This window comes from Megalobrama amblycephala, linkage group LG16 (genome assembly GCF_018812025.1).
Source record: "Megalobrama amblycephala isolate DHTTF-2021 linkage group LG16, ASM1881202v1, whole genome shotgun sequence".
NCBI classification, from domain to species: Eukaryota; Metazoa; Chordata; class Actinopteri; order Cypriniformes; family Xenocyprididae; genus Megalobrama; species Megalobrama amblycephala.
Genome location: NC_063059.1, coordinates 18,540,184 through 18,557,514, shown reverse-complemented (window position 1 = coordinate 18,557,514; position 17,331 = coordinate 18,540,184). Strand labels below are relative to the sequence as shown.

Sequence of the window (17,331 nt, the reverse complement as noted above, 5' to 3'; positions counted from 1 at the left end):
AATCAGCAACAAGAAATATGACTAAATAAAAGAAAAGCAGATAACTATATTGTTTTAAAAGTGTCATGTGTCTCACCATCAACCGGTACTGGTGTTTCCTCACTAGGTTTGCTGGTGATGTCCTCATAGACAGCAGAGACTCTGACTCTATAGCAGGTGCTATGAGGTACAGTTAAAGTACATTCACACTGAGGTCCTTGAGTTAGTACTGATGACCAGCCCTCCAGTCCTGCTTCTTTATACTCAACCATATACTGCAGCACTGGACAATCTTCATCAGTTTCAGCTTTCAACCAGGTGACTCTGAGAGTGTCTTTGTTCAGCTTATTCACAAGGGGTTGACCAGGTGTTGCTGCAACAGCTGTCTGAAAGTTCATAATCCTACTAAAGTTGCTCATACAGTCCTGCTCAATAACTGAATACCTCAGCTGATATTGATGGCCGGACTGATATTGATGATTTAAAATCAAACAGATTTCCTTGAAAATGTTGGTATAAACAATTATCTGTTTCCATGTGTTGTTGTTCATTCCACCATCATTTAAAGCCCTGGTCTCTACCACATATCTCTTGTTTTTGGTTTGTGGTTGATTCAGTTTCAGAGAAACACTGGTGTGCTTTATCTGAACTATTTGGGCAAGATTTGGTTTTGTTCCTAGCTTCACATTATTACTCACAATCCTACCATCATGATAAAATTGCACAGAGTATTCTGGAAAACTATCATCAGGTAGAAATGCAGCAATGAATTTGGATTGCTTTGGATCTTCATTTGTCTCTTTGGCAGCAATGAATACTTTTAAGTCGGAGAGTACTTTCTGACTGACACAAACAGGCTTTATTGACTGCAGTGAATCTCTAGCTTTATACTATCATATGTGGTCAATGTGCACTTTTTCATTAATTTAATGTGCTGCTTCAGATCTTTGAGAAAATAATCTTCAGCCTCCATTGATGAAATAGTGAAGCAGAATACATGGTTCATTTGAGGATCATTAATGACACGCTGAAGCTCCTCCTGTGATTTCACAATAGTCATGTTCACTGCTCTGCACTCATTTAAAACCAACAGATCGTTTTTTTTCTTCTCAAGCCATTGATGTGTGTGATCTGGATTGAATGGAGACTGATTACAATAACTGATAAGATCTTGAAAACTCTTCTGTCTGTCACCTTCCTTGACATTTATGGATTCAATAATCTCAGCAGCTTTTCTCTGAAACTCTGTCATGTACTCTTGTAGAAATTCTGAAAAGTTCTGAAGTTTTTCCTCCAAAGCAGGAAACCTAGTAATCACAGTCAGATTATAATAGTCTGTTATCATGTCCTGACAGATCCTGATGTGTTTTTTCAGATGTTCCAGAATGTTTTCAGCTTGATGCATCACATTTTCACTGACTCCACTCAGAGCAGCACTCACAGAGCTCTTGTCCAGTTTCTTCAGAGGGTACAGCCAGACCTTCAGAGGAACTGCTCTCTCTCCTTTGGATCCAAGCAGTGTTGGCAGGGAACCGTAGATCTCCATCGCCTTATCAAAAGTCACTGGACTCTTCCAATCTCCCACATCAATGTACAGACTGCAGTCATATAAAATGCTGTTTGCCTTTTCAGTTTCATTAAGACTTGTGAACACATCTCTTGCTCTGAGTGTGGTGGTAAGCTTCTTGATAACATTTTCCATTTCTGTATTTCTCTCTGTGCTGATTCTCTCTTTATCAAAAACAAAGAAAGCTTGAGCTCCATAGAACACGGCGATGATCACATGTGTAGCTGTGGTTGCATTAATGGCTGAGGTAGGAGCTCCTTCCTGTAACAGTCTTTGGCTGATCATGTCCAGTCTGGTGGTGGTTTTATAGTGTAGAGTAAATCTTTCCTGATATTGAGACTGAACTGGGTGATTCAGAAAAGCTGCAGCTCCATGTAGCTCCATAAGACCACACAGAGCACTTACTCGTAACATAGGTGACATTTCAAATGCTTTGCATCTCTCCTGAAGGGAGTCATCTTCCAAAACCTTTACATGTGTTTTCAGTTGGGGCCAAGATATTCTGTTTCTTGTTACAGTGTGTTTATCCCAAAGATTGCCATCTGCAAACACATTCACAGCACAATGTACTTCAATTTTACTTATTTACAAATGTTTTCTGTCCATCTACACATACAATATCAATTCACATCACAGCAGCCTAAGAGGAGGCAGTATGGAATAGTTTAACATTTAAAAAATAAATTAAGTCAAAGAACACAGCACTTTTAATTAGCAAATTTAAATAGTACACATTAGTATTAGCTGCAGCTTTTACAAGAAGACAAAATTAGCATTTCCCCACTCAAGATGCACTGTAAATTTTAATATGGAAAAGGGAAAATAACATGAACATGTACCTACTACATTTGAGCTTTTAAAACTACATCTCTGTTGTAAAATAGTATACTTACACTATTAATAACAGATAATATCGAAAATTATAAAAGTAAATGAGAAGGTTAGACCAACCTGAAGTAAATAAATCATTGCGACAGTCATACAACATTCCAAGATCCAAAGGACGTCCAAGCGCCACAATCTCAGTTACATCCATAGGCAAATCTGTGAGTAATTTTGGGAGAAATGTACACAGTATTACATTTAGTTGACAGCTATTTTAGAAAAGCCCTTGAAAAAAAATATTATTAAACAATAAAAAAATATTTTGAACCATGATACATAAAGATTAAAGTACAATGCACCCTCTTTCCCAGACATATTTTACAAGCTATATGTTAAACTCATAATAATATAAAAAAAAATAACAGATACAAACTTCCAAAATATAGCATGTTTTCTGTAATTTCCAAATTTTGACACTGGAGCCATTCACTGATTCCACATAAGAAACAAGTCATAATATTTGCTGTAAAACTGATTAATCTAATCAAGATTGTGATATTTGTTAACACATTTCATTTCAAATTATACTATTTCGCTACATTTACTAATTAGGAAATGATTTTATCCAAAGTTACTTACAAAAGCCATTTCTATTTATCAATTGAAAGGATGTCAAATGTCAAGGTATCTAAATCAAGTTACCACTAAAATAATCCTATGGTGGTATTTCTAAGACCTGCTGTAAATAAGCTTGTAAGAGGATTACCAGTCATACCATTACAGGAAAACCCACTGTAGAAGCACTTAGTTGGATGAAAATTTTCAGCTTTTTCATCCATTGAAATCTAAGCAAAAAAAAAAAAAAGTTTTTTGAATATTGTCAGAAAAACTAGTAAAATGTTTGTATGTGTGCTGCATGTATCTCTTTGTGCTACATATACCACTCTCTGTTCAGAAAATATTGTACTCAACTCTGATTTCTTTATTTTACCTCTTCAATGACTCCATCTTGAAGCTCTTTGATCTCCTTGATGTCCTTACTGTCAGGTATTGACATAATAGCCTAAACAAAATACCATCAGTAGTTTAAGCTAATTTACAAAACATACTTACTTAAATTATAACAAAACTAAAATACACATTCATTTAAAATGTATGCCAATACAACTCCAAGGTCACCTGTTAACTAAACATATTTAAACACTCTCATTGTTATAATCAATGTCTGATTATAATACCAACATTTGCAAGATTGCAAAACACTGCATGGACAAACATAGTTATTCAGCTTGCATTTAACTCTGGCGTTTTGATTTCTCAGAGCCTGTGGACATGTATCATGTGGCTTCTTTTTGAACCTCAGTCATTAGGAATGCTTTGTCTTTACTGTTTTTTACTGCTTTACTGTTACTGTGTTTACTGTCTTATGGACTGTGGTTAGATTATGCTCTGATTAGTCATTGCATTCATGCAGTCAACAACCACTTCTGTGAGTGGTTACAATCATATATATATTTTTTTAATAGAAACCTTTGATGTACAGTAGGAGATCGAAACAGAATGTAGTAATCACCTTGTTTCAGGATTAGTTAATCAAGGAACTGTAACTAATCACAATTAATTTAATTAATTTTTTAATTTAAATATTCAGCTCCTGCAGCTATTTATTCTGCCATAAATGTGTATGTAATTTTACAATCACCTCCACCAGGTTGTGTCTCTGCAGTGCTGGTACTGTGTAATGTTGTCTGACGTGGGTCTCACAGTAAGATGCAGTGCAGGTCAAACAGGATTTAACAGCTTTGAGCTTCATCTCAGCACAGATATCACAGGGAACATCTTCAGGTCCAGCGTAACAGTGAGCAGGAAGAGCAGGACTAAATCCTGCCTTCTGGAGTTCCTCGATCAGTTTAGACAAAACAACATTTACACTTAACACAGGACGATCTCTGAACCTCTTTCTGCACTGCGGACAAGCGTAACCTCCAGCTTGAGTTGGTTTGCTCCAGTAGATCTCAATGCAGTGTTTGCAGTAACTGTGTCCACAGGGAATGGAAACTGGATCCTTAAAGATCTCTGTGCACACTGAGCATCTGTAGTGGTCTTCTGTCAGCAGAGTGGCTGAAAGTGTGCTGTGGGAACATCTTTGGTTATTACTTTCATGATGATATAATGATAATTTGGTTATTATTATTGCATTTTTGTAATGCAATGATCGTAAACACAGTATTAAAAAAAAAAAAAAAAGTAAAAACAAGAAGAGATTGTTGTGCCTAAACTTTTAGAGTGTATAGTGCCTAAAATTTGATATCACAAAATTGGACACTTTTAGAACAACATTGTAAATGCAGATCCAATTGCAATATTCTAAATTCTGAGTATCGGCCGATACCGAGACTGATCTGATACCAGCGATGATTGATATTAGAATATCTATAACTTGCACTTATAAACTGATGATCAAACTTCTGTGTTAAACACAATTCACTAAATAACCATTACATCATTATAGAGAAAAACAACAAATTAAAGGGTCATGAAACCCCCTGTTTTAGCCTGGTCGTTCACACCTCTGAGCTGGAAAAACGGGTGTGTAAAGCTCTGGAAAAGTGGGAGTGTAGAGGGGGGGAAGAGGGGAGAGAACAACCAATGTAACACAGACCTACAACACACTCATTATACAGAATGATGAATATATATATATATATATATATATATATATATGAGCACGGAGAAAATGACAACAAACTCCCAAGCACAAGGGAGAAATGCAAAAGAATATTTAAAAGGGCTAATAATACTTTCCACACCAGTGGTGGACGAAGTACACAAATCAAGTACTTGAGTAAAAGTACAGATATGCATCATAAAATATTACTCAAGTGAAAGTATTTAGTGCTCCTTTTCAATTTTACTTGAGTGAAAGTACAAAAGTACTTGATTTTTAATGTACTTAAGTAAAAAAGTACTGATTGATGAATGTTTATTTTGTAATTTTATATAGGCCACTTATATAATTTAATTTTATATTATATATTTTATAATTCTCAAAATAATTATGAATGATTATGAATTGTCAAATAGACAGCACTAGTCAGTATGGATGGAAGATTAGTGGATGCAGATACATAATATGTAATGTGCGTTGAAAAACAATATAAAAACCGACGAAAAATATAGGGCTAAATACATAATTTTATTTTCCGCGCTCCACGTGCATATCATAACAATTATATTTTTCATTTCATATTTTTTGTGCTGGTAGATTACAGCAAAACAATCCACATGCACCCAAACTTCAGCTCTGGTCGCGTCGCAGGAAAATGCATTTTTGTGTTGTAGCACTGAGGAAACAAACACAACTATACGACCCATGTCTCTGAATGACAACAGAGAAATAATACTTCCTCATGCATAGTACCGCAATTATAATCTTATGCATACTACAGCGCAGTGATTGGATTGAATGTGCTTTTTCTCATGAATAAATGCAGAAACGGTTGACGTCAGCATGTTTGACCAGCCCATACTGGAGCCAACCAGCACTCCGGATCACTCCGGGTATTACACGATGATGTCAGATTTTGTGATTTTGATCTGACTTTGCTTTTCAAACCGGAAGACAGAAATTGCTCTTAAAAATACAAAAATAACTAATTTCAAATTGTAAATAAAATGAATGAGTACCTTTAGTGTTTTCAATGATGTGCAGCTTATACATATCTGTTCACAGCTCAAAAAAAGTGTGTTCTGGGGTTTCATGACACTTTAAAATATAATAATTAAAATATATAATCAATCTACAACAAAAAAATATATTATAAACTAGGTGAGTGGATAATTCAGCAGCAGAAGTACTTCTAGAAAAAAAAATAATTGTGCACCGTAATTTTATAAAATCTAAACATTTAGTAAAATACATAATTTTGTGGGGAAAAATAAAAGTGAACATGCTAAAACTGGCAATGTGTTAATAAAAAAACAAATGACAAATTACTATTTGTTTTCTTACAAAATATATTCATGAAAAACAGTTTATATTTGATTTATATATACACATCTAAACAACTTATACAATTAAATACAAATTTAAATCTAATATAAATTATTTATATATAAATATAACGTTATATATAAGAAAATAAATAATATAAAATTATAAGACATTTATTTTAAATGTATTGCACAGCTTTTTAATGTGGTAACAGACAAGACAGGCTTTTAATAATCATTCAGTGTGAAAAACTCCAATAATAGTAAAGGTTTCATTTCAAAGTGGCACAAACAGCATACAGTAAATGAGCATCCCGTGTGCAGAATGTTGTGCTTAAAGCAAACATGGAGTCACAGTGCTTTTTGTACTCTGTATAGAGGTTATTCAGAGCAGCGAATGTGATGTCTTTGACAAAAACGTGCAGCTATTTGTTCAAAATGTTGATTTTTTTTTTTTTTTTTGATGAAACTTACCCATATTCAAGTGTTGATAAAAAAAAGCATGCAAGAAGCTAGAATATGTTTTTTTAAAGCAGAGACTCTGTTCTTTCTTTTGACATATTGTATGTTCAGATATTTATACAACAAAATATTCTGGGGGACATGAACGTTTTGTGAAAATTATAAAAAAAAATGGCTGGCAACTCTTTTAAAAAACACTGGCAGGGAAAGAGTTAAAATATGGGCAATTTAGTGAGCAAATTGTGTAGCATCATCAAGTTAGCTTCTAAAACCGAGATCCTTTATAACAATAATTCTTCATTAAGTCTCAACTTTTGATTTTGGGAATTTCTGATGTATAAATTCAACATTACAAACTTTTTTTAAATACTTAACAAGCATACAATCTCATACCTTCTGTCCCTGTAATTCTGTGCTTCCTGTCTGAATCCAATCGGTCGGTCCACTGAATGCTCAGTTTTAAGAGATGTGAGGGAAGGTGCTGGAGATGTAGCTTCATCTGGCTTTAAACTTTCAGGAGGAGAGACAAAATAGGTTTATGAATGCACAGGAGATATGCTATGCAAACAAGCACAGTACATTAAACACACTGACTTTAATCCCCTAACAGAGAAAGTTCTCATACTTCTCTCCCATGCAAATTTGCGCTCCACTGTTGAACACAATCCGTCTATCCATTGACTGATCACTCTTAACAGACAGGAGTGAGGGTGATGGAGATGGTGCCTCATCTTTTCTCAGACTGTGAGAGTTAAAGCATAGTTGTTTGATTTGTTAATAAGACCTCTAATGCACACACAAGCTCACAGTGTTGTCATAAGTACTGGTACTTCAGTACGAAGTCGATACTGAAAATATATGTAATGAATGTAATGATATCAATGTAATGATGTCGATCTTTCTTCAGTAATGATAGTACAACTCTGTGAACTGGCAGCTTCAGTGATTATGAAATAAATGCTCTTTATTTTCAAATAGTTAAATAAAACAGTTAAATAGTTAAAGGGGGTGTGTTACACAATTTTTTAAAAATCTAAATTGGTAGAGAATCATGCAATTTTTTTTTTTTACTGGTATTGGAACTGACTACTGAAGTTTTGGCATTGTAACCACAATACAACCTGATCAAAGAATGTAAATTCTCATACCGTTTAACGCTGTAAGGCTGACTTCTGTCTTTGAAAGCAATCGGTTGATCCATTGATTGGTTGCTTTTTAAAGAGAAGTAGGAAGTTGCAGGAGATGGTGCCTCAGCTGGTCTTGGACTATCAGGAGGAGACAGAAAATGTAAGTTTAACAATATAAAAGAGACATACAATATAAGCATGATAAGGATAGTTGTATGTCTAATAAATAGTTGTTTTCCCTTTCTTTATCATGCAACAAGCATACAATTTAAAACAGCAAATTATCATTCATTGCATACCTAATGTAACTAGGGGGTCCATTACTGAACACAATTGGCTGATCCATTGACTGATCACTTTTCATAGAAAGGTGTGAGAGTGCTGGAGATGGTGCTTCATCTAGTCTCAGACTGTGAGAGTATAAATAAGATTTTAAACAACTATCACAATGACATACAAAACACATAAAATGACCACAGCTGAATCTTTTAGAAAAAACATGACTAAAATATATTTCAGGCCTGGACTGACAGAGTAAGTTCTCATACTTCTCCATGTAACTTTGCACTCCACTGTAGAACACAATGGGTCTATCCATTGACTGTTCACTCTTTACAGACAGGAGTGAGGGTGATGGAGATGGTGCCTCATCTTTTCTCAGACTGTGAGAGTTAAAGCATAGTTGTTTGATTGGTTAATAGGACCACACAAGCTCACAGTGTTGTCATAAGTACCTTTACTTCAGTACGAAGTCGATACTGAAAATGTAAAAGTGTAATGATGCCGGTCTTTCTTCAGTACTACAACTCTGTGAATTGACAGCTTCAGTGATTATAGAAGGAATGCTCTTTGCTCACATTTTTGCTTATATCACGCTCACATTACGCATATTATTTTTCATGTTGCTTAGAGGATAAATGTAGCAATATTTCAGGAGTGACAAGAAAATGTAATTATTAGAGTTAATATTTTATTTTCAAAGGATTAAATAAAACAGTTAAATAGTTTAAAAAAAGTGTTACAGTATATTTTTTTCAAAATCAAAATTGGTAGAGTATAATGAAATTTTACTGGTATTGGGACCGACTACTGAAGTTTTGGCATTGTAACCATAATACAAGCTGATCAAAGAATGCAAATTCTCATACCGTTTAACGCTGTAAGGCTGACTTCTGTCTTTGAATGCAATCGGTTGATCCATTGATTGGTTGCTTTTTAAAGAGAAGTATGAAGTTGCAGGAGACGGTGCCTCAGCTGGTCTTGGACTGTCAGGAGGAGACAGAAAATTTAAGTTTAACAGTGTAAGAGACATACAACATATGCAAGAAAAGGATAGTTGTACGTCTAATAAATTGTTTGTTTGTTCTTTATCAAACAACAAACACACCATTTAAAAGAGTAAATCTGCATGCTTTTCATACCCAATGTAATTAGGTGTTTTATTGCTGAAAGCAATTGGCTGATCCATTGACTGATCACTCTTTACAGACAGGAGTGAGAGTGCTGGAGATGGTGCTTCATCTGGTCTCGCCCTTTGGTACATGGAGAACAATGCAAGATTATTATTAATCATTACAGATTCTAACAGCCTAAAAAGCTGAAGGAGAAACAAAACCAGTTTAAAAATTCACAAGAAATATCCAATATCCAAATATCCTTCTCCTAACAATGTAAATTTTCATACTTCTCTCCCATGTAACTTTGTGCTGCATTGTTGAATGCATTGGTTCCTATCCATTGACTGATCACAGACAGGAGTGAGAGAGCTGGAAATGGGGCCTCATTTGGTCTTGCCCTTTGGTACATGGAGACAAAAGTGTTGTAAAAGTTGAAATAATATGTTAAAAACTGCAATCCGTTTTTGGTTAAAAATTATCCAAAATCAAATTTTTAACAAGTATATATCCAGCCAGTGTTCAAAACTATCTCCTTACCTTAGCTCGATTCACAACAGTATGCTTGTAATAATGTTTTATAATAAATACTGGTGGGTTTCCGCGGGAAATTCGAGCATGCAGCAGTTCGTCTTTGCGTCATTACGTCACTTAACAGAAGGAAGGAGATCCAGCTAGACTATTTAGGAAGCTAGGCATACACAGGTAGCAGATCATTTAGCCTTTTCTCACAGCACTCTGCAATAATTAAACTCATCCTTTTGATGGCGGACTGTAATCCAGAAAGGTCCAAATGACAATTATCAATGACAAATGATTCAGCCGTGGTCAAAAAGCAAAATACTTCGGACTACAGAAATTTAAATTTACAGGTAAGTTAACACTAATAGGCTACACACTAAATACACAGTCACACAATGTTTATGTTGTTAACATTAACAATTTGAGAACTAAGTATAACAACAATAATAATTTACACGGTTTGATGCGATATGAGATAAGCGATCGTTAGAATTAATCACCATTGGCAGCGCGATTTATTGTAGGCTAACTTAATGCTTTCCCCCTCACTTGGTCAGAACAAAAGAGACAGACGTACTTACTTTTTTCAGATTACATTTTCTGGTGAAAATTCCTACTTTGGTCATATTTCAAGACTATAATCTGTGATTCCGAAGTACAATATCCACACCTGTGTGCTGACTGACAGCAATTAGATTCATCCTCGCTCGGCGCGCTGACGAGCTGATGCACAATGCACGTAAAGATAATAATTCCGCATATAACTGCAGGTTTCAAACAGAGAGATGGCGACTACAGACCTGCCAACATGTACGCATTTTGCGATTTGTAACTCTATACTACGCAAAAACCCGGTGACTCCTCTGTGCACGCGTAGTAACAAATCCAGCAAAAGAAAGAGTTCGACCAATCTGAGCGCTGGGTTCATTTCCCAAATAGCAAGCAGGAATGATTGACAAATGCGTATGGCATATCAATAAAAAAGGCACTGCTCCTCCTTCCACTCCCGCCGTCTCAGTGACTGAATTCTCAAGCGAGGAAGTACAGCAGTCACGGTACTTCTGACTCCTTAAGGTTAACGGGTATAAAATGCTCAAGTAATGTTGAACAACAAATCTAAATAAAATGGAATATGGCTTAGTGATTATGAAAGTGCTGTGATATGTGGCTGACTGACAATCCGCGAGTCTGGAGAAACAGGCGTTTATTTATTCATTCTTAAGACGCGGTCAGCCGGTCACACTAGCTTTGAACGTTCGAATTTTTTTCGGATGCTGTAACGGTCGTGATATGACGTCGCGGTCTACAGCGTCTTTTTTATAAACATGAATTCAACACATAACTTAAAGTAATACATTTAAAATGTAAAAACACAGAACCTACTCGACTTTACTGCAAAAATATAATTCTTTTAATTCAGCCAAGAGGTCATGCTGTGACGAATCGATCTTCTACTGGTCGCACGTCTTCACGTGATGCGAATTCGCAGGTCAGAGTTCACCAAACTTGAACTTTGGAACGCAGCGAAATGCGAAATTTTTCGCACCTTTAGTGTTGAGAAACGCATAGCCTACATGTGTTGCGTTATTGTGTTAATACTAACTAAAATACCTAATTAGCCTACTTATTTTGTATGAAAACTAGCACAGTTACTTATGCATTTAAAAGTACCATTGTCTCAAAGCTGCGCGAGCTCTCTCTCATAAACACAAACGCGCGAGCGCACAGAGAGGAGATCATTGTAAAATGAAAAATGCCGTGCTTGGTTTAAAATGTTCTTGCTTGTGTTATGTTTTAGTCAGAAAACATTTTGAATTATCCACCCGTGTTTTTAAGATTGGTTAAATTACGGACGCTTAACACAACCCATCGTTATGTCGGACTAACTTCTTGATATTCTTGAATACTCTATACGTTTTGCTCTCATTGGTCCTTTCTATTTATTGTCAACTGTTTTCTATAAATAGCCTATGTTTGTATTGGCTAACCTTTAATCAGCGAATGTTTGTCTTGTTTATAATTCAAAGATAGCACGTTACAAATAGAAACCCTTTTTTTCCTGTGGGATTTAATATCATATTTGGATATTGGAATAATAAATTAGGCTAAGTATTTTAAATTAATCACATGTAAACTCAATGTTTACTGTTTTCTAAGGGTTTCTTAATTTTAGACTAGTTTTCATTACAAAACCTGTATAAATGACTCGACTGTCAGGTTAGTTGTATGTAAATACAGCCTACTTGAAATTGCAAACAAAAATGTTTAGTCTATATTAAATATATGAATGCGATTCACTTGTGGTTGTCAGTTTGTATAAGCACACATTATGCAATGCAATATTAATCATGAATTAAAAAAAATGCTTTTTAGCAGGTGGAGTGAAATTTTTAATTGTCAAATTAAAAAAAAAAACTTGAACAGTCAAAATTAGATTAACGAAGATGGGTGTGTGTGTGTGTGTGTGTGCTTTGTGTATTGTATTCTCAAAAATGTAAAAGACATATATGACCATATTGGATATTGTATTTGTATTTAAATGTTGATTGCAATGTGGTTGTCTTGTTTTAATTGTTTTTTTTTTAATTATTATTGTTTTAACGAATTACAATTACAGTCAGGGTGTACATTAAATAAACTTCATTAAACAATCAAAACAAATACATAAATAAAATAAACCAGACAAATTTAGAAAAAAAAAATAGAAATAAAAGTTAAATAATATGAAAATGTTTACAAATAGAAGCACATTTTACAGCTTTCTTATTTTTTAAACAAATCATTGTATTTAGGTATTGTTTGAATTCTAATTGTCAAAATTAAAGGATAGAGACCAAGGATAGAGAGTTGAGGACAGGTATTTTTAAGAAGCATTTTTAGACCAGAGGGAACAGCATCCATGACCACAGCATAATCTTTCGGAGTGACTGGAATACTATATTTAGAAAGAAATTCTGAATAAGTTAACATAAGCCCTTCATGGTTAAAAAGTTGGCTAACAAGAACTATGTTATTACAAAACCAGTTTTTAAAAAACAAAGATTTTGATTTATACGTAATGTGCTTATTATTCCAAATAAAACACCTGTTTGGAGAGAAATTGTGTTTATAAATTAAATTCCAAGAAAGAAGCATCTGTTTGTGAAAATTAGACAGTTTTAAAGCAATTTTGGTAATGCTGTAGTCACAGAGCAAAAGGAATTGAAGGCCACCAACCTGTCAAATGATAAAGTGAGGTATAATATTCCAAATAGATGTTTTTTTGAGGAATTGTTTAATCCAATTCAGTTTGAAGGTGTGATTAAGGGTAGAAAAATCTAAGAAGTTTAGACCTCCATTTTCCGCTTGAGTTCATAACCACAGATTTCTTTATATAGTAGGTTTTATTTTTCCATAAAAAGTTAAAAAGCATATTATCAATAATTTTACAAGTATTTAACTGCTAAAGAGAGTGCTGCATATGTAAGCCTGCCCTCTGAGTGATCAATACCCTCCCCCTCAAAGATAGGTCTCTCAGTAACCACTGATTTATTTATTTTTGTTTTATCAATGACTGGGGAGAAATTAAGCTCACATCATTCCTCTTTTTTCTTTACAATCTTAATACCTACATATGTGATTTCATTTTTAATGGGAATATTACAAATTGCTGGAAAATTACAATTTTTGAGAGACATTAATTCACACTTATTAATATTCAGGTACAGCCCTGAAGCTTTGGAGAAAGTATGGATAAGGGCTAAATGTATTTCTTTTGCATCTTTTAAAAAAAGAGTGGTATCATCTGCTAATTGACTAATGATATGTTCACTACCTGCAACAGTAATAACTCTTAAAGGGCTCTGTTTAATATGATCTGCAAGAAGATGTGAACAGAGTAAGAATAAATTATGGGGAAATAGGGCATCCCTGTCTGATACCACGACTAAGATTGAATCTGGGTGATGTGCTTATGCAGCTTGAACAATTTGCATTAGAATATAATGTTTTAATAGAATTAATAAAGAATTCACCAAAACCAAATTTTTCAAGGGCCGAATATATAAAGTAATGTTCAACAGTGTCGAAGGCCTTATGGAAGTCTAAAAAAAAAGATGAAACTCTCATCTGGGTATAAATGTGGGTAGTCAACAAGGTCTAATACCAAGCGAATATTATTTGAAATATGTCTATTACACATAAAACCTGACTGTATGTCATCGATAATAAAATCCAAAGTTTTTTTTAATTCTAAAAGCAAATATTGAGGCTAAAATTTTATAATCATTATTAAGTAGGGAAATTGGCTGCCAATTATCTAAAATTAAAGTGTCTTTTTTTTTTTGGTTTGGGAATTAAGATAATTAGGCCTTGTGTCAGGGTAGGTGGAAGTTTACCATATTCGATGCATTGTAAGAAAAGCTTTAAAAGAAAAGGAGCAAGATCTTCTGAAAAGGTGTTATAGAATTCAGAAGTTAAACCATCTACACCAGGGCATTTATTAGGGCCCAAGCCAATGAAATGGCGAAGGGCCCTCTTGTTCTTCTAAGGATTATTATTAGGGCCCAAGCGAAAATTCGCGCAGGGCCCTCTTGTTCTTCTAAGGATTATTAGGGCCCAAGCGAATTAAGCCCGCAGGGCCCTCTTGTTCTTCTAAGGATTATTAGGGCCCAAGCGAAAATTCGCGCAGGGCCCTCTTGTTTTTCTAAGGATTATTATTATTAGGGCCAAGCGAAAATTCGCGCAGGGCCCTCTTGTTTTTCTAAGGATTATTATTATTTTTTTTTTTTTGTTTTTTTTTTTTTATTTTTTTTTCCGTCTTCCGGGGCTTTTTGGGGGCCTTAACATGCTCAAAAACTCTTGAAAATTGGCACACACATTGGAATCCGCGGCCAACAGGGCCGGGCAGAAGCTGGTACCCGGGCGTGGCAGGGGGGCTCAACAGCGCCCCCTTGAAAAAGGTCTGAAAATTTGGTCCATATATTAAACACGCTTGCACGTATTAGTCTGAAACTCGGTACACATATAGACCTCATCGGCCGAACAACTTTCGTGCTCTAAGTTAAACGTCACGCCAACAGGAAGTCAGCTATTAAGGGTTGTTTGAAAAACGCATGCTCTGGAATTTGATATACTCCTCCTAGACGATTAATCCGATCGCCACCAAACTCGGTCAGCATGAAGTCAAGACACTGATGATTAAAAATTGCCAGGGGATTTTTGATATCTCGAACGGTTTGTCCGTGGCGAGGCAACGAATTTATGGCGAGAAAAAGGAAACAGGAAATGTGTTATAACGTCTGCATACATATATTGATCTTTATGAAACTTCACAAGTGTGTTCGTTATAGGAGTCTGATCACATGTATGTGACTATTGTGAGTCAAAGTTATAGCGCCACCAACTGGCAGCAGGAAGTGTATCACTTTTTGAAATGTTTTGAGATCACCCTCTTATTTTTACCTGATTTGCTTTCAAACTTCATCAGTGTAATGTCAATACACAGCAGATGTAGACCTATGACAGGATTTTTGATATTTGAAATATTGTTGCCATGGCAACAGGTCAAACTGTAATAATATTCTTGAGTGTTTTTGAGGCTCTTAACATGCTTCAAATTGCATGAAACTCGACACACACATCAATATTGTCAACCAGTAGACATGGACAAAGCCATAGAAAATGGGCGTGGTGGAGGGGCTCAGTAGCGCCACCTTTTGACAAAAGTGGGGGGTTTGTTTTTCCTACAGTCACCAAACTTGGTACACATATTGTTCTCATCAAGCCGGACAATTTTCTAATTTACATTCATTAGCTCCGACCAACAGGAAGTCAGCTATTTTTGGTTTGAATGTTAATTTTTTGAAAAAACAGGCTATGAATTTTATACTACTACTCCTACAGGGTTTATCCAATTTACACCAAGCTTTTTTTAACTTGTTGCTAACACATTGAAGTTGTTTAATTGCAAACGGATTTTGGATATCTCAAACGGTTTGGCCGTGGCGAGGCAACGAATTTATGGCAAGAAAAGGGAAACAAAGTGTTATAACTTCTGCATACATTAATTGATTTTGATGAAACTTCGGCTTAGTCTTCGTTGTACAAGGCTGATCACATGGATGTGACTATTGTGATTCAAAGTCATAGCGCCACCAACTGGAAGCAGAAAATGTGTCACTTTCAGCATACATTGAGATCACCCTCTTATTTTTACCTGATTTGCTTCAAAATTCATCAGAATAATGTTAAAACTTGGCACATGTAATCCTTTGAAAATGGGCAGGGAGGAGGGGCTCTATAGTGGCACCTTGTAGTGCAGTAAATGTGGAGTGAATTTGACATAGTCCTTTGATGTTTAACCGTTTTAAGTGCCTATTGCCCGCTGTGCACAGTTGCCCTGAAGCCACCGGGGTGGCGGTGCCACCGGGCTTGGGCCCGCCATCGCTGCTCGCAGCTATATTTTTTATTTTATTTTTTATTTTTTTTCCGTCTTCCGGGGCTTTTCGGGGGCCTTAACATGCTCAAAAACTCTTGAAAATTGGCACACACATTGGAATCCGCGGCCATTAGGACGCCGGAGAGGGTGGTACCCGGGCGTGGCAGGGGGCTCGACAGCGCCCCCTTGAAAAAAGTCTGAAAATTTGGTCCATATATTAAACACGCTTGCACGTATTAGTATGAAACTCAGTACACATATAGACCTCATCGGGCCGAACAACTTTCGTGCTCTAAGTTAAACACCACGCCAACAGGAAGTCAGCTATTAAGGGTTGTTTGAAAAACGCATGCTCTGGAATTTGATATACTCCTCCTAGACGATTAATCCGATCGCCACCAAACTCGGTCAGCATGAAGTCAAGACACTGATGATTAAAAATTGCCAGGGGATTTTTGATATCTCGAACGGTTTGGCCGTGGCGAGGCAACGAATTTATGGCGAGAAAAGGAAACAGGAAATGTGTTATAACGTCTGCATACATATATTGATCTTTATGAAACTTCACGAGTGTGTTCGTTATAGGAGTCTGATCACATGGATGTCACTATTGTGAGTCAAAGTTATAGCGCCACCAACTGGCAGCAGGAAGTGTATCACTTTTTGAAATGTTTTGAGATCACCCTCTTATTTTTACCTGATTTGCTTCAAACGTCATCAGTGTAATGTCAATACACAGCAGATGTAGACCTATGACAGGATTTTTGATATTGAAATATTGTTGCCATGGCAATAGGTCAAACTGTAATAATATTCTTGAGTGTTTTTGAGGCTCTTAACATGCTTCAAATTGCATGAAACTCGACACACACATCAATATTGTCAACCAGTAGACATGGACAAAGCCATAGAAATGGGCGTGGTGGAGGGCTCAGTAGCGCCACCTTTTGACAAAAGTGGGGGGTTAGTTTTTCCTACAGTCACCAAACTCGGTACACACATATTGTTCTCATCAAGCCGGACAATTTTCTAATTTACATTCAT

At 35.7% G+C, this 17,331-nt stretch overlaps 2 protein-coding genes across 3 annotated transcripts in view; both read right to left on the bottom strand.

The window, feature by feature from the left end:
* Window positions 1–828, bottom strand: part of LOC125248250 — a 28,489-nt gene extending 27,661 nt beyond the window's left edge. Inside the window, exon 1 of the mRNA XM_048159977.1 lies at window positions 77–828. Within this exon, the coding sequence (XP_048015934.1) occupies window positions 77–530 (454 nt within the window). The 5' untranslated portion in view covers window positions 531–828. The remainder of the gene's footprint in view (window positions 1–76) is intronic.
* LOC125249748 (cytolytic toxin-alpha-like) lies at window positions 828–9,678 on the bottom strand. 2 transcript variants are annotated; one of them, XM_048162120.1, is made up of 13 exons: window positions 9,638–9,678; window positions 9,375–9,485; window positions 9,102–9,218; window positions 8,502–8,615; window positions 8,253–8,363; window positions 7,975–8,091; window positions 7,452–7,568; window positions 7,220–7,336; window positions 4,074–4,503; window positions 3,363–3,434; window positions 3,147–3,216; window positions 2,498–2,590; window positions 828–2,088 (listed from the first exon to the last, which is right to left on the bottom strand). In XM_048162120.1, exons 1-13 carry the CDS (start codon window positions 9,646–9,648, stop codon window positions 839–841), a joined length of 2,730 nt encoding a protein of 909 aa, XP_048018077.1. In that variant the 5' UTR covers window positions 9,649–9,678; the 3' UTR covers window positions 828–838. The 2 variants fall into 2 exon arrangements, with proteins under 2 accessions (XP_048018077.1, XP_048018078.1); XM_048162121.1 differs by lacking the exons at window positions 8,253–8,363; window positions 8,502–8,615; window positions 9,102–9,218.
* Between the last annotated feature and the right edge of the window lie 7,653 nt (window positions 9,679–17,331).